Source organism: Penicillium argentinense (assembly GCF_028826775.1).
Source record: "Penicillium argentinense strain IBT 30761 chromosome Unknown utg000002l_segment0_segment0, whole genome shotgun sequence".
Taxonomy (NCBI): domain Eukaryota; kingdom Fungi; phylum Ascomycota; class Eurotiomycetes; order Eurotiales; family Aspergillaceae; genus Penicillium; species Penicillium argentinense.
The window spans coordinates 2,062,315-2,083,899 of NW_026622661.1; the positions used below are offsets into that span (position 1 = coordinate 2,062,315).

General features: G+C 53.3%; 7 protein-coding genes across 7 annotated transcripts; 3 read left to right on the forward strand and 4 right to left on the reverse strand.

Annotated features, from left to right (window-relative positions):
• Window positions 1-1,492: 1,492 nt before the first annotated feature.
• On the reverse strand, window positions 1,493-3,340 carry cps1 (Gly-Xaa carboxypeptidase; the record flags this gene model as incomplete). The annotated part of the gene is made up of 3 exons (XM_056614106.1): window positions 1,493-1,536; window positions 1,598-2,922; window positions 2,985-3,340. 3 exons carry the CDS (start codon window positions 3,338-3,340, stop codon window positions 1,493-1,495), a joined length of 1,725 nt encoding a protein of 574 aa, XP_056479147.1.
• Window positions 3,341-3,707: 367 nt separating this feature from the next.
• Window positions 3,708-4,169, forward strand: N7532_001613 (uncharacterized protein; the record flags this gene model as incomplete). Its single annotated transcript, XM_056614107.1, has 1 exon — window positions 3,708-4,169. The coding sequence occupies one exon, from the start codon at window positions 3,708-3,710 to the stop codon at window positions 4,167-4,169; it is 462 nt and encodes a 153-aa protein (XP_056479148.1).
• Window positions 4,170-4,486: 317 nt separating this feature from the next.
• N7532_001614 (WSC domain-containing protein) lies at window positions 4,487-5,282 on the forward strand (the record flags this gene model as incomplete). Its single annotated transcript, XM_056614108.1, has 2 exons — window positions 4,487-4,778; window positions 4,870-5,282. 2 exons carry the CDS (start codon window positions 4,487-4,489, stop codon window positions 5,280-5,282), a joined length of 705 nt encoding a protein of 234 aa, XP_056479149.1.
• A 783-nt stretch (window positions 5,283-6,065) lies between these two features.
• gta1 (glutaminase GtaA) lies at window positions 6,066-8,450 on the reverse strand (the record flags this gene model as incomplete). The annotated part of the gene is made up of 7 exons (XM_056614109.1): window positions 6,066-6,141; window positions 6,196-6,331; window positions 6,382-6,525; window positions 6,579-6,781; window positions 6,835-7,858; window positions 7,910-8,202; window positions 8,257-8,450. 7 exons carry the CDS (start codon window positions 8,448-8,450, stop codon window positions 6,066-6,068), a joined length of 2,070 nt encoding a protein of 689 aa, XP_056479150.1.
• Window positions 8,451-12,027: 3,577 nt separating this feature from the next.
• On the forward strand, window positions 12,028-12,565 carry N7532_001616 (uncharacterized protein; the record flags this gene model as incomplete). The annotated part of the gene is made up of 2 exons (XM_056614110.1): window positions 12,028-12,117; window positions 12,176-12,565. 2 exons carry the CDS (start codon window positions 12,028-12,030, stop codon window positions 12,563-12,565), a joined length of 480 nt encoding a protein of 159 aa, XP_056479151.1.
• A 2,233-nt stretch (window positions 12,566-14,798) lies between these two features.
• anxc4 (annexin ANXC4) lies at window positions 14,799-17,616 on the reverse strand (the record flags this gene model as incomplete). Its single annotated transcript, XM_056614111.1, has 2 exons — window positions 14,799-15,092; window positions 15,178-17,616. The coding sequence occupies 2 exons, from the start codon at window positions 17,614-17,616 to the stop codon at window positions 14,799-14,801; spliced, it is 2,733 nt and encodes a 910-aa protein (XP_056479152.1).
• A 669-nt stretch (window positions 17,617-18,285) lies between these two features.
• On the reverse strand, window positions 18,286-19,993 carry aspE (septin; the record flags this gene model as incomplete). Its single annotated transcript, XM_056614112.1, has 2 exons — window positions 18,286-19,447; window positions 19,509-19,993. The coding sequence occupies 2 exons, from the start codon at window positions 19,991-19,993 to the stop codon at window positions 18,286-18,288; spliced, it is 1,647 nt and encodes a 548-aa protein (XP_056479153.1).
• Between the last annotated feature and the right edge of the window lie 1,592 nt (window positions 19,994-21,585).

The window sequence follows — 21,585 nt, forward strand, 5'->3', positions numbered from 1 at the left end:
CCTCGCCATCTTGTGCATCAACATCTGGACCTTTTCTCAGAATACTTCGTGTCATCTCAGGATTTCCATCACTGGCAGCAAGAATAAGGCCAATGGTATTGCTGATCAACTTGTAGCTAACTTCCGAACAATCACTGGGCTTCTTGGCTCTTACGGCTTCGTTCAGTCCTATAATATAATATTTCGCCAAATATCTCGCCATCGGACACCGGAATACTAATTCCAACCTCAGTCCGCCTGGAATGTTATTAGACGAAGACTCTTGTGCGTTTAATAGCATTCTGGAGAGCTTGAAGAATGAAGTTGCGATTTCTGTCAAAGACATCCGGGCTCATCCCTATACTTTGCATTTCTTTGCTAATTTCTCTCCATGTCCCTTTACCGTCTATCAAAAGCAAACTATCCGAGAAGTTCGATATGGCTGGGTCTCTGATCTTGCAGTTTTCTGTTCAAGGAACTTTCGAAGAAGTCGTTCAACATTTGCTTTTGAGCAGCTGTGACATCGTTAACTCTGAATTTCATTGTGAAGTATCTTGGTGAAGATACGCAATCATTTTTGTGTTCAGCATCATGATCGTCTGCCGGGGCGATGTGATTAGTGCACGTATAGCCACGAAGGCGTCTGCCCCAATCCCCAATCGCTCCCATATGACTTTTGAAGATTATGGTAAGCCGTCGTAGTGATGCTTCAGGTCCTTCAATTCTTGCAAAGCGCTCTGGCATATCTGGAACTCACATCCCATTGCGGGGAGATTTTCGTCATGGTGGTTGAACTCACCGTGCTTTACCGCTGCAATGTCGAGGATTGGAATCAGCCGGGTGAGTGCTTCCTGCACATCGTGAAGATATTTGGTACACTGGATCCAATACAACAAGCGTTGATCTCGTCGGCTAAAGGTCTGGTAGTGGAAAGCAGTCTGTTTGGTATCTTGAGTCAATATCACATGCGGTTCAGGGAGGACTCAGCCATACTGATTGTGAGATCTCGCTCGGCGCCGAGATTGCCAAAAACCGCGCCGCCCTGCGTAAAAGTCGAGGAAGCCATCCCCGGGCAAGTATGCCAAGTGGCAGCCCCACGGCTCTGAATTCAACAAGTTCTGGAGGCTTTGGTCGATACGACTGGGGAGATAGCATGGAACATCAGATACCGGGGTGAGTTGGGGAGAGGCTCCTCGGGCTCAGCTCTGCAAGCGCCACTAATACGCACCTGCATCATCAGGCCAATCATGTCGATCTATCTAGCAAGCAAGTATTTGAAGCGGAATGAACATATGAAACCGTTTTGTGATCAAAAATAAAGGAAAAAGTCATAAAAATGGAAAGGACTGTTTCTCAAAAAATTCTTATTCGTAATGTCTAACATTGCATTTTACCGATTTATTCCTTTCCAAAACATGATCTTCAGCCTTGGAAGATCCCGAGTAATTTTTAAGGATAAGAGGCAGCAAGTTGGTTGATGTCGGGGCCTCCTTGCAGACACCTGCAATGATATCTACTCAGAGCTCTCATCCCAGCCGTCAAATGAGCGGATCAGATCTGGGGACTTTATTAGCACAGTTTCCATCACTGTGCAAATGTTAAACTGAAGAAGACTTACCATAGTACAGCATCATGGCTTCCAAGTGCACATCAAGATGGATACGTTCATCCACGGTGTGGATATTGAAAGTTCCACCAGCACGCGACGGACTCCAGCGGTAGATGTTCTCGGACAGAGACCAGTAGAAGCGGGTGTCTGTGTTACCAGTCATGATATCACCGGTCACGACGACAGTCGGTGAGGATTCGGACTTGCTCTTTGCAAGCGGGTTGGGGTGTGATTCGAAGACACTGCGAGCCACACCGGCAAAGCGAGCCCAGGTCTTCGAGGACAGAGGGTCAGTCGGAGAGATCGGGGCCGGCTTCAGCGGCACACTGAGCGGCGATAGAGTAAGAGTACGGTCTTCCGCGCTATCATCACGGACGTCAGCTTCGCCAGGGAAAGCAATGTGCATCGTGATGTTGTGACGCTCAGCAATGGGGCGGATGATCCGAACAGCACGCTCACGCAGCTGGTCGGGGGTCATATGCAGGGCAACCCGGTAGTTCATGACTGCCGAGATCTTCTCGGGGAGGGCGTTGGTCTTGACGCCGCCGTGGAATAAGTCGGCGGCCTGCGAGGTCTGCAAAGTATAGCGGACCGCCGGGCCCCGTGACTCGGCAACCGCCTCAGCTAACGACGCAGCATCACCCTCAGTCAGTTTGTCGGCCAGCCACGACTCGACGTGCTCGGGCGAGTATCGGACCTGGCATTCAAGCATGCCATGCGATGGGTGCGAGTTGTCGAGCCAGGGCGAGAAGAGGTCCTGTCGCTCGAGCTCATAGATGATCTCCGACATGATACCAACGCCTGTGTGGGCCGGGGGGATGGAGCTGTGTCCACCAGGCACGGCCAGATCGAGGATCAGATCGAGACTGCCCTTCTCGCCAACACCAGGCAGAGCATATACTATGTCAGAGTCTTCGCCTAGACTCTGGAGACCCATGCCGCCCTCGTCGAGAATAAACTCAAAGCTGTCCTTGCCATATCGCTCCTCCAGCACCGGAGCAATGGAGCCCGCACCCAGGAATCCATGCGACTCTTCATCAAAGCCAAAGGCCAGCACAACGGTACGTTGAGGGCGCCAGTTCTGAGACAGCAGGTCTTCCAATGAAGACATCAGACCGATCAGCACGTTCTTGCAATCGCTTGAGCCGCGGCCCCAGATCCATTCTCCGTCGAAATGTCCTTCGAAGGGCGGGTATGTCCAGTCGGAGGGGTCGGCGATGGGGACGACATCTTGATGAGCCATAAAAAGAACCGGCTTGCGAGTGGTGTCGGCTCCCTTGAAAGTGAAGACCAGGCCTAGGCGGTTGATATGCTCGAGCTCTGCATGCTTGTGTCTGGGTTGAGCATTAGCGATGATCTCCGTCTCCCTTGCTCACCCGCACTACGAAGAACCTACACGAGGGGAAACATCTGCTCCAGCAGCTTCTGGAACTGCACCACCGGCTCAAACGACTCGTCATAGGGATCCGTGGCATAGTCGCCGACGGTGGTGGGCACCTGCACGGCACGCGACAACCGCTGTGCCTGACGAGCACGGAATGCCTCGTCCTTCAGGAACGTCAATGACGAATGGAAGCCATCATATGGTGCGGCGACCTTGGGTGCCTGTGGGCAGGTTTCGCGGCTGGCAGGCTCGACAGCCTCGATGGCCTCATTATGGGATGTCGCTTTCTCGGGGAAGAGAATCTGCTGTGTGGGGATGTTCAATGCGAGGGCCGATGGCACCAAGCCCAAGAGAGCGAGGCCTTTCATCGTCTAGAGATGCAATTGAGTCTCCTTTTTATTCCCTATATGCACTTGGAGAGTAAAGGTTCACAAGGACTGTGCACAGCGACTTCTGGCGTGTTTTATAATACGAGGCATCCTATTGCGACTGCCCTGCTATCTTATCTTCCCCTCACAAATCCGCTTCGGCCAGCGGCCGATGCCGCTCTTTGCCCGTTCAGGCAAGTTTTAGCTAGGGTTAGCCGATGGGTCGGCAATGCATCATCACCTCTTGCAGAGAGGTCACTAAAGATGTATACAATGCAGCGATGCAACGATGCACTATGATGCGGTTTGATTTCGGGTGAGTCGCGTAGATGAGCAGCCGGGCCAAGAAATGCGTTCCTGGGCCGCTATGAATGATGTGGAACCAGGGGAAGAAGCTAAGGAAAAACGTGGAACCAGTAACATGCCAGGAACGGGCACACGACTTGAAAACCAGCCTGCTGGGAGTCGTCTGGCAAGCACAACAGACCACCAGTATCCTCGCAAGGTATTATTGCGGCAACTCGCTGCCGATGTGCCCTTTGTGAGCGACTCTCCTGCCACTCCCTACCCTCAGTGGTTGCTGCCGAGGCAGATCCGCCGATCCCGAAGGGAGGGCACAAGGGGGAAAGCTCAAAAATGCAACGGGGATGCAGCTATCCCCGAACGAACCAAGTGGCAAACCAAGCTCGTCGGTTTCACCTCTGGCCTGGGGCCGACTGTCAACTCGACGCCTCAAAGGAAAATACCCAGCAAGGCATCCACTCTGGGGATGACGATCGGGCCGATCTTTACTTGTACGCCAATCAATGCGCGGTGCAAAGTTCAATAGAGCACTCGGTTAGTGTTTCAGAGCTGATCGGGGTGCATCACGATGTCATCGTCTCCGTTTCATGGCTCCGGCTCCATAAATTTACGGGTCTCCGGGTGTTCCTTTCGGGGGCGAACTTTGGCAGTACTTCGGAAAGGACCCTTAAAATAGACCCGGAGCTGCTAAGCCTCTTGAATCGGTTTTTTCTGTTTGTGTTTTGCGTTTGCGACTCCATCTTTCGTTTCATCGGCGCATTCCGCATACGCGACATCCCACTCGCTCATCACACACCTTCTTTCCTGTCTGAGACTCTCTTTCTCTTTCCTTACAATCTCAAGATGTATCCTCAGCCCATCCTCGCTGTTTGCGCGCTCGCCTTGCCGGCTTTTGCGAGCCTCGCGAAGGAGACCATTGGCTGCTACTCCAAGGTCAATTCCCCGACGGCCCAGAGTGAATTCGAGTTTATGTCCCTGGAATATTGCACGAACAAGTGCTCCAGACTTGGATACCGCATTTCCGCTCTGAGCGATGGCAGCCAGTGCTCGTGCGGTAACGAGCTTCCTTCCGAGTCCGACAAAGTCGACGACGACAAGTGCGACACTCCCTGCCAGGGCTTCCCCGCGGATATGTGTAAGTTGGCCTCGAGGTCATATGACGCATTGCCAACAGCACATGCATCGCGAAATCTTGGTAGCATATGCTAATATAAACCCTTCTACAGGCGGCGGCGACCACCTCTTCACCGTCCTCACCACGGCCGAATACTCCGCCGCGGACTCAAGCTCTAACTTGAGCTCGTCGTCCGAGCCTAACCCCAACACCTCTGGCTCTGGCTCAGGCTCCGACGAAATCGTGACCATGACCAAAGCAATCCCGTCGACAGCTGGCGGCGGCATCGTCGTCGCCCCAACAAACATCGACGAGTCCAACCTGCCTACCGGCATCCTGACCGCACCAGCCTCAATGGTCTCCAAGGCCAGCACGGTCATCGCCACGGCGAAGGTAACCTCTGCCCCGGCCATCGCTACAGCAAGCACAAGCTCCACGCCCTCCTCCACCCCCAACGCAGCCAATACCCTCCGCGCCGGCCACGTCGCCGGTGTCCTGGTTGCTGGCCTGGGTCTGCTTCTATGAGCTAGCCGCCCTATCTCGCCCTGCCTTGGCCCCACCCTTAAGGCAGGGGCTCTTACTTTTACAACTATTCTCTGTATACTGGCATACAAATGAGACTATGTCGTCGGTGATGGCTGGTTTCTGTTTGGTGAAGACTGGGTCCGCGGGTCGGGTCCATTTGTGGTTTAGAGGACTTGTGCGCTGTTTGCGCCATATATTCATACGCTCGTTAATGGGTCTGGTGATCCGTGTCATATTAGTATACTACCATACCGAATGGACTTCGAAATCCTGTTCGAAATTCTTGATTTTCTTGCCATGAATTTGCGTAGCGTATCCTTTCAGTCGACGATCTAGTAATTTGGAATGACGCCTCGGCACCGTGCTATTTCACAGCCACGATAACAGTTATGAGTTATGATTTTAGAGGCTGTCCATAGATCAACTGTCACGTCTATGCCTCTCAATGTGAGCAGCAATCTATATGAAAGGTATCAAGTGGATTGTAGGGTCCCAGTCAGGTTAGGTCAAGTAAGCATACAAGCCCACCGGACCCCAAGTCCTCCACCAAACACAGATTCATCAACACAGCTATCTTTCAGCGCAAGCTCTTTGAAAAGGTATCAAGTACCAGAAAAAACATTCAGCGCCTCCAAACCAAACCAAGCGAGTGGACAACGCTTTAAGCGTTCTGGGCCGCGACAATCAACACTGCTCAGAATAACAATGTCTCGATTAGCGACGCTTCCGTATCGATAGCAAAAGATATTTAAGAATAAATGACAAGAAGAGGTTAGCCTCCGTTTACGAGGTCACAAGGAGCGGCGCGAAGGCACCTCCAATGACAGGGCGCGCGACGAAGGTCAGGCTCGATGGGTAGCTATTTCTTATATAAGGATTTGTTCAAACTGTTGATGGAGGATGGATCACTTACTTTCCGGTGATGGTGTCGTAGAGATCGGTCAGGGGGCGGTTGGTGGGGGTCTTGTCGAGCCAGGTCGCCAGGTGCTGGAGGAACATGTCTCGCGTGTCGACGGAGGCGATGGCTGCGGCGAAGCATTCCCAGTCACCTATCGCAGAGTTAGCATGTTGAATTGTTACTTGGGGTTTGGGGACTTACCCTTGGTGTAGGTGTGACGAGTGTCGAGGGGAACGCCATACTCGTTGGCGACAGTCGGGTAGAAGTCACTCTGCATCTGGTAGACAGAGTTTGGCACCAGACCAAGACCCAACTGAGCATCGGCGAAGAGGTTGTAAAGAATACCTGATAGGTTATTAGAAATTTGTTAAACACACTTCCGAAAAGATGCGACTTACCATGGCTGCTATCATCACCGTATGAAAGAGTAGTGTGCGACGGGCTAACATCCTTATTGATAGCCAGATCCTGCCACTTGGTGATGTAGTCCTGAGCGATGCTAGTGAATTTGGCAGCATCGTCCTGGTGACCAGTCTTGCTCGCAATGACCGACATAGCCTGGATTCCGATCATACCCTTGAGGGCCAGGTTGGTTTGATTGCTAACAGCACTGGTTAGCCCGGGTACCGGGAACAGAATTAATCTTATACTCACGCCAGAGACCCTGCAAAGTCGTCGGTGGAGATTTGATTCGCCGGGTACAGAGCATCCTCAACGAGATAACCGGTCCACTTCTTGAGAAGATCATAGTGCTCTTTCAGGTAGTCAGTATCCTTGGCAGCCTTGGCGTAGGCCAGAGTCATGATGAGCATGTTGCCGCATTCTTCCAGCGGCATGGGCTCATCAGTTCCGTCATTGTGTCCGGTGGCATTGGGGTAGCTCGAGCCCATGTCGTGCATGGCATAAGTGTTGGGGTATTTGCCAGCTTCCTGGTTCTCGTACAGCGGCTCAAGAACCAGCTTCAAAAGCTCCGGGTTGGAGTACAGGAAGATCGGGTAAGCAGGGAAAACAACATCAACTGTGTTCATGTTACCGTCGGACGAGATCTCCTTCAGGAACAGGTACATGTGGTCCTCTGTACCACACAGCTGGGTTGCACCAAACGCCTGGCGGACCGAGAGCGAGGTAAGCGTGAGGTAGTTCTGACCAGCAACGGCAAGAGAATCCCGGGCAACCTGGGCGTCAAAAGAGCCGGAGATGTGGCTAGACTTTTCATAATCCAGGTGGAAGAAGGTCAAAGCGTCCACATCAGTGTCAAAATAGCTCTTCCAGAGAGACGGAACAGGGCCATAGGCTTCAGAGCCCTCATACTGGATAGCGTCGTCTTGGGCCAGGCCAATCGAGAACAAAGTGCTCGCGGGTTCTGAGCTAACGCTGCCAAGTTCGGAAGCAAAGCCAAACACAGGCCAGTTGTCTTGGATGGCTCGGAATCTGGTGTCGCCAGTGTTGGCAAGTTTACCATTGTTGCGGAATTGTCCGCGCACGTCGGTGTCGCCTCCAGACTGGTAGGTCATGCCGTTCTTGTCATCCGTGGCCCAGTACCAATAACCCCATTCAGCCTGCTCGTTCCACTGAGAGAATGCCGCCTGAGTCTGGCGGTACACCTTGTGGTAGGCGACGCCGTCATTGGTACCATAGTCCCATTGAGCGATGGAGCTGCGATCTCCGGACACCCATTCTGGGTTAAGTTAGCTTATTTGTCTGATTGCACACAAATAGGTGAACTCACCAGCAGAGATATCCGCGTAGACCTGCACATCGTGGTCACTGCCATCCAAAGAGGCGACCTCAACATTCAAGTAAGAAAAGACAAGGGATTGACGCTTGTAATCAGCGGGAGTAATAGGCGAAAGGAATGTAATGTTCATCTCCAGCTTGCCCGCAACGTTCATGGTAAAGATGCTCTTTGTCGAAGTGTACTCGAACGCAGTCTGGTTGACAGTAGTGGTGCCAGGGAGACCCATCCAAGTGTAGGTCTCGCCATCGACACGAACCATACCAGCCCATCCATTGACCTGGTTTCTGTTCACGCAATGAAATTAGACGCGTTACGACATGACACCCGAATAAACTTACTGCCAAAAGACGGGCCATTGACCAGCGAGGTATCCTCCATTTCCACCATCGCTGCCAGCATCGAGCCAGGTACTCAGATACGGGGACCGAACAGCAAGTGGGAGAGATGGAGGGCGAGCGGGCGAGAACGTGGACTGCGCTCCAATGGAGGCAGCGAAAGAAGCAACTAGCAGACCGAGGCGTAACAGCTGCATGATGACGATTAAGTTGGTGAAAAAGGATTGGACGGGATCGAAACGATCAACCAAGGAACATGATCCTTTTTTTTTGTAGGAGATTAAGTGTCGACAATAGGTTAAGGAAGGAAAAGGTTGCCGAGAGCTCAGAGCTGCAGAAAGTCCAGGGTATGACGGAGCAGTTGCAGGAAAGGATCGTCGTTGTGTTTACTGGAATGCCTGGGACATTTTTATAGTCAAGCCCCGTCCAGCACGAGAGGGGGTCGACTCCAGTAAAAGCGACCCGGTCCCGCATGCCAGACTGTTCACTCCACGGCCACGATGGAAAGCCGCTTAGCGTGCTGGAAAATGATGTATGATTCCACCGCGCAGCAGACGTGCATGAGCAGAAAGTTCCGAGCGTGCGAGTCGGCTGATCAGCGTCAGTGCCCGAGTGCCCGAGATCTCATGCGGTCGTTTCGGCCATATAACAAGGGAGGAAAGGCGGAGGCAGGGGGGGAGAGGAGGTACGGTGATAGGGCGCAAGTCGGCCGGAGCCAAGCACAGGACTCAAATAAGACTAATCGAAGGTCCGTGGAGGATGGGGCTTTACCTGGAAGATGCTCCGAAATCGCGGTCAACACAAGACACTTCGAACAGGTCGCATGGAACAAGCAGCGGTCTATGCGGGATCGACCGTGGTGGTGGCGCCGAACGAGAGAAGCCAGGCACTTAGCCTTGCAAGGATTTCTTGAGGGAAGCTTGCAGGTGACTGAGCACACGGGATGGCGCAAATAAGGATGTAGTTTTGTGGAGAAGGAGTGTTGGCGGAGATGCGCCTGGGGGGAGGTTTGAGGTCTGTGGAGGTGGCAGTCATTCACGAGGGAAGGTGCCCGGGCGTGATGCCATCATGCGACCCCTCGGCACTCGGCGTGCCGCATAGCGCAGTCTGTTAAAGACGGGGAATCCATTTGGAGTATATCGCCCTTAGTGCCGGACAACTATGCGGGGAAAACGACGATCAGCGAGAGCTATCGTTGAAGAGCGGCAGCATGGCGTCCAGCATGAACTCATCGGGGCCGAGTCGAGTAACCCACGGGGACCTGCAGAAGTGGATCAGGCCTGGGACCGGCATGGCTCATGGTTTCTGGAGTGTTCAAATCACAGTCGCTCCCCTTGCAGCGTTATTCATCCCTACGCGTCTGCTTTGGTGGGTTTTGGACGACTTTGGGATCGAAGAGCGACGGTGCGACACTGTGAAGTATTGGGTACCTCGTATGCAGCACGACCGGGGTCACGTACGCCCCAGAGATTGAGTCATGCCCGCGTGCGAGAGGTCGCCCTGCAGGCGTCTGCATGTACACAGTACCTCCGGCGCTGGGATGTACCTAGAGATACTTCACAACGATCCACTTCGTACTGGCACCTCCTTGCCGGGGCTGGATGATCACCTGTGTTACGTCAGAGTGGCTTCAGGGGGAAATGAAGTTGCAGGCATCGTATACTCTTAACAATCTCCATGTCCTTTGTTCTTTTCTCCGGCAAAAGGCCGACGTGACAGGGTCCCTTTGCAGACTTCGTGGGATGAAAGAGGGGGAGAGAGGCGGTCGTGGCGGACAGCCGATGTAACATCTTCGACTGTCGGGGAACGGAGTATACCCAAACGGCCATCACGGCGAGCTTCGGGGGTATCAGACCCGCAAAAGGAAGTGAGTCGACAAGTTGAATGACTTCTGCAAATCTGCACGTACGATATAATGGATGTGCTGGCTTGAAGAATCTGGGCATCTGGTACCCTGCTGTAACTGGAGCAAGTGGGAGCGCCTATAGATCGGGATCGTGATATGCTGGTATCCACCTCATTTCAGTCATGATCACGGGGTTACAAGTTGTTCAAGTTGCAGGACTACGCATAGTCTTCGGTCTTCGGCACTACTTGGATAATAGCGGCTTCTTCCGACCGCCACAATTATATGCATGTGCCATCGTCTTGCAGAACTTCTGCAAGCTCGACTTCATCGCTGCATCGAAAAGATCTCGGATCGAAGAAATTACGACGACACTGGAAGAAACTTCAAGAACTGCTCTTTGTTAATATCGGAAGCGGTCCGAGCTAAATCAAACATAGAACCCCGGGTCGCCTTGTGTCCAATGAGATGTTCTTGAAGTATTTGTCTCGAGCATGCAGGCCCCTTGCCCCATACAGCTTGTCAGCCCCAGACATGCTCGGTCGCGCTCGGAACGTGGGAGCGCCAGTAGATGATGCATGTTTGGGACATTTTCTGCATTTTCTAATAGGCTGACTAGCACGAGCTGGTTGGCGAACTCGGCTTGCTGCCGAAGCGAGACTTGGGTAGGCGGTCATCCACGCTGACGGAGTCCAGGGATGAAATTCCTTCATTGCACATAACCTCAAAGTTCAAGACAAGCCCTGTCGGCTCCGCTTGCTCATCCATCTGAGCCCCCCTTTATCATGTCTAATCCCTCCTGTGCGATTCTTCGGTGGGTTCGGCGCCCCTTTCTTTCTAGTGACCCAGGTCGAGTGCGAAACAAAGGAAAACGGGACCGACCGCACACCACTGTGTTTTCTTAGAAAATTGGATTACACATGGATTCGAAGTCCTATGTGGAGTTTTTCTCTTTGAGCCTACCCTTGTCCTTTCGACGGTCGTGGGTCATACCCTTTGTTGAGACTGGAAGAGAGCATCGCGATCTCGAGGAAAACGACTTCTTTGTCAATATATAATGTTATTTAGTACACCCAAATTATCAATGGCCTGAGTCTCTCCATCGAAACACGTTTCCTTGCACCATTGTAGCCTCAAGTTTCTATCCTACAGCCAATGTCGATTTTCAAGATGAGTTACGATCACCCCAATAGACTTCACGCAGGACTCTGGGAACCGTGAATTCTGGGGCAAAAATGTACCGTTTAAAAGTGGAACTATGGAGACTGTCCTATTTATAAAACCACCGAAGTCCCAGATGGATGAAACCCCCAAGACTTGGACATTCCCGAGGAGTACAGCATCACGTGCATGTTACCTAAGTAATGTTGTACGAAACATGGTGAGCTAATCTTCGCTGCTACTTATTCATATCGATGCCCATATCCAGCGATGCTGCGATCGAATTGCAGACGGGATCATGCCGGACTGGTGGCAAAAGAAACTGAAAAGCTGCAGGGCACAAAAGAGAGAGCTCAGTATCAGGACTAATTCTGTACGAGTCACTGATTTTTCCATTTTTGAATAATTTATCTAATTTCAGTTATAGAGGCTCCCTGGCCTTGACCGCTCGACTGTGCTTCGATTGAAATCCCTCGCACAAATCAAAAAGCATTTTGAGAAAGGAGGATGATCCAGACCATACTGGTGCAATTGCCAATATCGACACAATCTCACTGGCTCACAGAACTCGAGAGCTGGTTTGGGAATATGGCCAAGTAACCTATTGGTCCGGGGGAAAGCTGTCCGCGGGTCCGCAACCGTTTGATTGGAAAGAAGTGCATCAATACCATCAAGAGACCAAGGGTATCAATTTCTGGGTAGAGGGAGTGAGTTCTTCCATTTCAGATAAAATTCCCCTTATTCGACTAACCTGGATTACTCTTAAGATGAATTATCCAGAACCTGGAAGGATGTACGACTTCAACGTTCCTGGTGCTTTCTCTTCCGGAGGGGCCACGCAATTTGGACATCATGTAGTATGAGCTTTCCGATATTCAGAGTTGCGAGAGAAACCTGTTAACATAACCTTCTTAGTACCCAATGAGCTTCAGAATCACCGGTACTGAGGATTTGCCCGGTCAGGTTCGGATGTCTTTTGACATGTTGGACGACACGGGATCAGACATGGCCCTGATTTTCCAAGAAGTCTTTGAGGATATTAGAGCGATTTCCAATGGCTGGGTTGCCACTTTCCTATCATGGGAAGTTTTCAACACCGCTGGTGGAAAGATTGTCCTGCCGACCTGTGCGCTTGAGGTGAACGTCACATTCACGGACATTCATGGCAGACCAAATCGTCTTATTGGTGACTGGGCAACGATTCAAGTCGCTGTACTACCGGGACCAGGGCCGCCCGGCCGTGAAAGACTCAGTGGCCCATGGATGCGGGTATCATGTATTCGGGAACAGCTCCAGATAATATGAGGAAGAGCTCCAGACAATATGAAGTACTTTATGCCTGGTGAATTGGTCACTCATATCAGAACACTTACTTCGGTCGACAATAGACAAGCTGCCGCCCGTTCCACTCTATCATAGTCCTCCACCGGGCGTTCCGTTTGGAGCTAAAGCGCCGGCTTTGATGACTGCGCCGCCGAAGGAATATTGAGGTTATTTTTTGGCGTTGGGGGTGGTGATGCGTGATACACAAGTATTGCCGGTACACATGCTTGTAATCTCAGACTGTTCGATGTTGTTACTTGCGATCTTTCCGTCGTCGATTTATTATGTCTTGCATCTTTACTGTCGATCTCGTCCATCCTTAGTCGATATTCGAATACGTTGATTCAGTTCCTTCAACTTGATTCTCAAACTTATCTTGTAATAATCCAGTTTTGGGGCCTATCTGGGCCTGATCTTCCTTGAGTGTCATATCTTGGCGGAGGGGATTGGAGAAAAGCACAACAGATCCATTACATCCACTATCACATCCACGCCACACCCCCACTGGCACTTTCTCTCTCGGAGTCCTTTTTCCTTCTCGTCTGATCTTCATCGAAATCACTTATCGCACTTCTTTGATTCTGTGCCACTGCTTTCATACCTCGACATGGCACAGAATCCCCAGCAGGATTCCACTGAGAAGGCCAGCTCCGCAGAGCCTAAGAATTCAGAGCTGGTTCCTCTTCTCCGAGGCGCTTTAGACTTTATCACATGGAATAGATCGTTAAAATGGGCATACTCGATGCCAATACCAATGGGTGTTCAAGCTCCTCGCAGGTGAATACGATCTCGGATGTCTTCTCTCATATTCCGAATGGGACCGCAACTAAAAAGCTTGGGAAAAATTGAATACTTCCCATATTCCAATACTCAACGTGACAATTCACTAAGGCCTCAGGTCCCATATAATAGAGGCAGGAAATGCTAGAGAGGCATATCAAAGTCTCAAACGTGACTTCACTGATACGCCTTGCAACTCAGGGTACGCTCTCTACGACAAGTGGGTTTCTCTTACCTACACGAGCAATAACCCCCAGTCCTTTGTCAATCTATGTCGCAATTCTCTCGTGGAGGTACTGAAGTCATTGGTCAGCTCCCATACCGCTATACTGTATCCGTTATCAGTTTCTCAAAGCTATCAGCGCAAACGAAGCTACTCAGACTTAGCTCGAAGACATCAAGCACAATCCCAAAGGCCCCAAAATGGTTCTTAAATCATCGTTCGACGACTTCTGTGTTTACTTCAAGTAATACCGGCAGAATTACGGGCAAGAATTCCTCGCTGTGCCATCATTTCTGCATTCACCACCAGAGCTGGATGGAGCATAGCTCGGATGACTGCTCGGAAAACTCCCAATGGGACCCAGAGTAAGCTACGAGCAAACCCCCTGGGCATAAATTCTCCGCTTACACTGCGTTAAGGCACTCCTCCACAACGCCTGTTCCAACACCTGCTATATCTGAGGGGTCCGATATACTCTAAACATCGAATTGTTTCTCGGTCCCGTTGGCGCCTTTGGTTTTTTTTTTTTTGCCTATATGCAGACATTCAACACCTGCATGTAACCGGTGCAGCTTTCTGAGACCTTTTCTTATTGCTGGAAGGAGGCTTGAAATAACATCGTTCTAATTATAATTTATCGTCTTTCCTTCCCGTGAAGCGAGTATTATCTGTTGGAAATTGATACAACCACACCCCTTCTGCCTCAGACCATACCCCCTCCCGACCTTTCTGGTTCTCTACAAGTGTATCTACTAGTTCTTCGACGTAAGTGTCCTGATGATTCAAATAGAAAAACAGACATTTAGCTCTATGGGTAGAATATTCTAGCCCGTAGTCCACTCATTCAGCACTGTGATTGCACACCACTATTGCACACCACTATCCAGAGTAGCTAGCCAGAGAGCTAATCATGTAGCTAACCAGGTAGATGACCAGTAGTTGACCAGGTAGATGACCAGTAGATGACCAGTAGAAGACCAGTAGATGACCAGTAGATGACCAGTAGATGACCAGGTAGCTGACCGTATAGGCAACTGAGCGATAAGCCTGGCAGTAGAATGAAAACAAAAACATTATGAATGTGAATTACAACAAACAAAAAAAGCCAAATTCATTACCCCTTCCTACAAAATCGTGTACGAACGTTACCATTACTACCATCTCAACCCAGCACTTCCACTTCGCTCCCACAACAGATCCCACCACCATTCACTACGACGAACTCCTAACCAGCTCTATACAAAACTCACCCCATTCAGCACCAGTACTAGAAGACATTACCTCCTCCGCAATCGCCTCCTCGAGCCGCTCATCATACCGTCTTCGATACTCAATCTTAACCTTCTCGAGATGTTTCGGCTCCCAATGCAATCGGACAAGTCTAGAAATCAACAGTTCAGAACGTTCCCGTCCGGACCTCGATTCTCGCAGTGCTTGGTGCAGAAGGAGGGCGTCACGCATGGGTCTGTTTATAGCACCGTTGAGGATATGGGCTAGTGTTTCTCCCTGGTCATCATTAGTATTGTACCATAAAGTATCCTACAGGATAGGCAACAACGAACGCCGCCATACTCCTGGAGGAGGGACTCACCACAAGATTCCTCGACTTAGCAATCATAGCCCTAGCAAAATTATGCCCATAAACCGCTTCATAAGCACGAAGCACCTCTCTAAGATGCGCATCAGACCTCGTAACAATAATCTGAATCATAGCCGTCTCGCCGCCGTCCCGACTGACCAGCGCACGATGCAAATCCGAAACATCCTGTCTAACAAGCCGAGCATCAATCGGATCACGCTCATCCTGTCTGCGCTCCTCGAGTGCCAGCAAGACCGCAACGCGGAATTTATCCGCGCGCAGCTCAGAGCGCATGCAGCGCTCCAGTGAGTTGTCGTATCTTGTATCGCGGAAACATGATTTAATTTCTCGGATTGCTGCGTTCGATCGCCCGATTAGGGATTCGATTAGCAGTTCACGCCGGGAGGTCCCGGCTTGGTAGTAGCAGTTTGCCCAGTAGGCTTCGCTTTCCCACCGGCCTAGGGCTGTGGCGTAGGCTACCTTTCCGAAGGAGGAGTTGCCGAGTTTCAGGCGAAGGTGTTTGGCGAGGTTTATGCCTTTGCCGTGCATTTTGACTTTGTTCTTGTACTCTGCTCTGAGTAAAAGGATCTCGTCGGTTGTGAGACGGGGCAGGACGGCGATGATTGCTTTGTTGTCGATGTTGCGGGTGTGATTGAGGGCGGATTGCATGGCCGAAGCGTCGGAGGCGGCGTCGTAGAAGGAGACGCGTTTGCGGCCGGTGGATGGGGAGATGAGGACGAGGTCGTCGCCGCGGAAGGAGGAGGATGAGTCGTGTCTGTCATGACCAGATCTGCGGCGTTTGTCGTCGCGGTCTCGGTCTTTTTCTTTTTTGTCTTTGCTGCTCCGGTGTCGGCTTTCTGTCTCCTCGCGCGAGGATGAGGACTTTTTCTTTCGTCGTCCAGAGTCAGAAAGCGAGCTACCTCCGTCTAGTGGTTCGAGGTCGGAGATGTCGTCGTCTCGGGTCGGCATCATGATGGGAGATGGCATCGGTGACATTGACTGATAGGTACCCTTGTACGGCTCCAGCAGCGGACTGGCCGGCGGATGGCCCAGATGGCCTCCCGGTGAGGCCACGACGAGATTGTTCGCAGACGAGACAGACAGACTGTGGGGACGGCCGCGTCCGCCGCCGGGGGTGATCTCCACCACCTGCTGTGGGGTGGAAGTCGCTAGCTGGGACTGCGAGTGGGAATGCGACTGCGACTGCGACTGCGACAGTGAGTGGGAGTGGGAGTGCGATTGAGACGGTGCTCGGTCACCAAATTGAGGATCATGGCTATAGCGATAGGGATATGCAGGCTGCTCCGGCGTTTTGCTAGCATATTGGTCCGGCAATCTATGATGCTGCTCAGGCATTCTCGCATTTGCATACGGGTCGGGGTTTCTGCCAGTACTAAACTGTTCATGCGCCGACACAGCGTACGGAACTGTCGGCGTCGTCTTGGAAGTATACCGCACATTCGGATCAACCTGTGCATACTGGAACTGACCAGGCTGGGCATAATACGGCGCAGTCGCTTGCGAAACATCACTTGCCGAGGCAGTACGATAATGCGACGGGGTATAGCCACCTGACGAGGCATATGCAAGCGGCTGCGTAGAAGGAATGCCCGCATACTGCGGCGCGGGGTACGTCGGCGCTGTTGTCGCAGGGCTTTCCACATAAGTCGAAGCTGGAGGAAAAGCTCCCGGCATCCCGGACGAGACGGGGGGCTGTGAAGCCGGCGGGACGAAGCCGGGACGCTCACATTCGGGGACAGGAGCCCAGTCGGGAGGCTGAGGCTGGGCCTGGGACTGTGTGGGCAAATAATTTGCCGGCTGCGCATACTGGAATCGCCCGGGACGGGCATAACTAGGGTGCGCACCCGGCGCATCGCCATACGCAAGACCATCATCCTCCGAGTCCGAGTCATGTCGACTGCTACGCGGAGGAGACGAACGACGCGGAGAGCGAGACGGATGCTCGCGCGGCTGCGCAACTTGCAGTCTCACGTCACTCTCCTGGTCCGAGTGCTCGTAGCGATCATCGTAGGGGTCCGCGCGACGGCGGCGGCGCGAGGACTGCTCACGGCCGCGACGACGGTCACTGTCTTCCTCGTCGGAGCGGCGCACGTCGTAAGGAGCTGGACTGCGGGGCGCTGGACTGCGCGGGGCACGCGAGACGACATTGCGGTCGTCGTCGGCCAGTCGACTTTCCTTGAGCAATCTGTACTGGCGCTCGATCTCGGCTTCCTGGTTGGAGACGTCGCTTTTCGCGTAGTCGACCGAGGACTTGGGACGGACCTCAAGAGCGGGTGAGCGCGCACGCGAGCGGTCTCGTTCACGGTCTCGATCTCCTCGCGAGGGCGACGGGGAGGGCACACGACTGTCGCGCGACCGGGAGCGTGAGCGTTCGCGACCAGGGGACTTGGATCGGGTGCGCGACCGTGGGTCGTGTACCTGGAGCGACATTGCGTTCCAGGGTCCAGCGGTGGGGGTTGCCGGATCAAGAGATGTGTTTATCTGCGTATACTCCTGGGCTTGAGAGAAGTGTCGCACACAGGAGAGTCGAGGAGAGGAGGGTCTCGAGGATCAGCTCGTGTCGCCTAGCCCACTCTGTCAGATCCCAACGTGGGCAACTCGACGGTGCGGGGAACTTTTACGTTGTGAGGTTATCGTGAGATGCAGGCAGCAATTTGGTCAGCAGAGAATCAGCAGATAAAATAAAATAAAAATGATTCAGGACTACAGAAGAAGGGAAAAGAAAGGCAGAAGAAGCGAGAACAAGAGCCTCGTCCTCGTATTCTGCAATGGCCCCCAACTGCTGCAGGTGCGATTGGTGTTCTGCAGGCGCCGGCTCCACGGCGTTTCTTCAGCCGCTGTAGGGCTACACACTCTATACTACGTATGCAAGATACAATTGATGCACACTTCAGTGGAGCAGAAATACACGTAAATTATCACGGAAGTACAGGGCCAGGGGCCTTTTCAGAAGGAAAGACTAAAAAAGAGTCCTCAACGAGGCAAGAAGCGGGGGGGGTATGTGCGAAAGAGCAAGCTATGCGAACAGAAGCGAAGCAGACAGAGTGCCCCCAATAAACTAGGGAGTCAGGTCGATAGAAACAGGGGAGCACAGAAAGATCATCGCGTGCGACGCCCATCATAGGAACTCGGTCCCGTGCGACCGCCATACGACTTGGCCTGCGCAGGCCGCGCCGGCTGCCCGTTGCGGTTGAGTCGGTTGGTGCGCCAACGTTCGTACCACACCACGCGACTGGCCTCGCGCAGTTCCGACCGCCACTCGCTGAACACAGAGTCCTTCAGGCGCACAAAGTCGCAGTGCTCCGCGTTGTACGGGTCCGCGAAGCCCCAAGGGAAGCGCCGGCCGATCGGCTCTTCGCCCGACGCCAGCGAGTGCGGGTCCGGCGACAGGATCGAGAAGGGGACGTGCGGGTTGACCGTCTGCTGCGAGGCACGCGTGCTGGCACTGCGCTGCGACGGCGACTTGGGGACTGGCACGGCGGAGGCCTCCTCCTGGGTTTCAGCCTCGGTCTCGGGGTTGGCGCTGGCGTCGGAGGTGGTCGGCGGTTCGGCAGCGGCGGTCTCCTCCTGCTCGCCCAGAGAGGCCTCGTCCGCGCTCTCCGATGAGGTGTACTCGTCCTCTTCGCCCTCCAGAGTCAGGATTTCGAGCGGGTCGATGTTGGCCTTCTTCAGGCTGTTCCAGACCGCCTTGCGAAGGTATTCCATGTGGACGGAGGTAATGGTGTCGGCCTTGCTGATGACCGGGACCACAGTAGTCTTGCCCAGGATGGTGCGCAGCACCTGCAGATCCAGGTTCTGGTCCAGGACGCCCAGAACAGGGCTATCGGTGGCCTTCGGGGTGCCATTGGCGGCGCGCTCCGCCGCAGCAATGTTCTCGTCCAGACGGACGGGGTCCAAGAGCAAGAACGTGCAATGGATGTGGGTGTCACGGGCACCGGGGGAGCGCACCACCTTCATCTCCTCCGCGAGGGTCTCCTCGAACTTGCTCTCCAGGAACCCGGTCACGGCGCGCATCTGCAGGTCCGCAATGTTGCGCTCCAGACCGTTGGAGTCCCAGAGGGTCAGCCCGACCCGCTCGCCGTCGATCTCGGTCTCCAGGTACTGCGAGGTGAATCCTTCGTAGGCGGAGGTCTGGCTCTCCAGCTCCTCCAGCTCTTCGGGGGTGCGTGAGGGGTGCTTATGCGGGGGCATCGTCAACGACTTGCGGAGAAAGTTGAGGAACGAGGTCTTGCCGGAGTTACGGGCTCCCACGACCAGAACACTGCCGCACGTTAGCATGCGCTTTATTTAGCATCAGCACTGTCTGAATGCCCATCACTTACTTGTATGGAGTGGGGTCCTTGCGACGGCGGACCCGGCGGGGACTGTTGACCGTGCTGACGGCACTGCTGGCGTAGCTGTAGCGGCCGCGATGGGTCATGCTTTCGGTGCGAGCATAGGGATCGATGGGCTCGATGGCGGAGGGAGGGGCCGCAAAGCCAGACTGGGGACGAGGCATCGGCGGCGGCGCGCCCAGGGTATCGCGCTCTTCGCCTCCAAAGGTCTCGAGCTGGGGGGCAGGCGACAGATCGGGCAAGCGCGGGGCGATCTTGGGGGCGTAGGACTCGCGCTGACGGCGCATTTCCTCCTCCATGGCCTGGGCCTTGGACATTTTCTTGCGGGAGCCGGAGACTTTGCGTTCGCCGAGGGGTTCGGTGGATTTGGAACGACGAAGGAAGCCGAGCGAGGTGCGGCGCGCGTTGAGGGACTGGCCGTTCTCCGAAGGTTGCGCATCGGAAGGTGCGCGCGAGGAAGTCGGCGTCGCCATTTTCGGGTTGGTCTGTTTGCTAGTTGCGTTGCCTAGTTTCTTCAGCTTGGTCAGCTTGACCTCAGTACTTGGCATACCCCAGATTACGATCAGTAGCAATACTAATATGACCCAGCAGAGTACCTAGGTGCCTTGGTCTTGTATCTCGTAGTACAAGTGACATCCAGACACCGCTCTTATAATCCCAATTTCGCCTGGCGTGGTGTCCCCTTCATGCAGGGGTCGTGCATGGAGGGGTTGAATGAAGAATGAATGAGAATGACTTACTATAGATCAGATCCAAGTGGAATCCAAAAGTATGCAATAGAAATAGTAGATGCAGTAGATGCAGCAATTCCAAGTCCAATACTTGGGGTGATTTCGAGATCCGGGTCTGCGAGTATGCCGCACGAGGACTCAATCCGTTGGCATGGGTTTCACAGTGGATAGTTGGGAGTCAAAAAAAACGATCAGGTCGATCGACAGAAAGAACGAGAGTCGACAGAAGTGAGAGTGGATTTCCAAAGGCGACACGAAGCTCCCAGCCAGTGTGAGGGTGTCGCGGGGCCGTCGCTACTGGAGGACGGAGATAGGGGAAGAGCGAACTCGCGCGAGTTCGGGGCAGAAGTGAAAGTTGGGAAGGGCCAATCCCGGTTTTTGATTTTTTTGGGGGTTTTTGATTGCTTGCGAAAGGGCCTGCTCACAGCGTCCGGCTCTAGCGGCGCATGGAGAGAAGAAGAGAGAGGCAGAGAGGCAAAGATGAAAGGAGGGCGTGGAGAAGAAGAGATGGAGATACGATGCGGAGGGGCCGTACCTGACCTGTGACCTTTCCGTTGACATTTGTACCATTACTTCATTGACTTTCTACCCTAGGGTACCTTCAATTTAGGTCGTTACGAGTCCGCATTTCCTGCTAGGACTTCCCCAGTGGCACACTTGATCTATTACATTACTGTCCCTACGCATTCTACACCTCGTCTCTCCATCGCCGCAGCTTGCCACCTCGTGGGCAACCGCACGAGCTGAGATTCAGGGGTAAACCGTCCACAGCGCGTCGAGACCAGCTCCCGCCCCACTTGGCGCCGGCTCGTTCGTCTCCTCGTACCGTCGCTCCCTCGAAAACGACCAGAGCCGATTCTCGACCTGTCGAGTCGATCGTCCATGTCTTGACGGGGGTTCGCCACGACGCTCCGACGAATCCGGCTGGTCCTGCACACCTCGCCTCATACTCATCCAACACTGCTGCATACACTCTCCTGCCACAACCCCCTGAGTGGCTCGTGCACAACAGACGCCAGGGGCCGTTGGTGTGACTCCACTGCGATCGGCGCTCGTTTTTTTCGTTGTTCGAGTTTTCTGCTGGAGGGGAGCTATGTAGCAGAGGGTCGAAGGTCCGCAGGTCACCGAACTGTCCCGACATCAGCATCATAGGATATGAGTATGGGTATCGATATGACGGGGAGCTTGAGACAGAGCATTTCGAGATCAGCGATCAGATACCGAGCTGCAAACCATGAATAAATCCCTCCAACGGGTCTAGGATGAACCACTGCTGCGACGAACTCGGAATCCATCCGATGGGGCTGCAATCTCCAGCTCACCGAGGCGGCCGG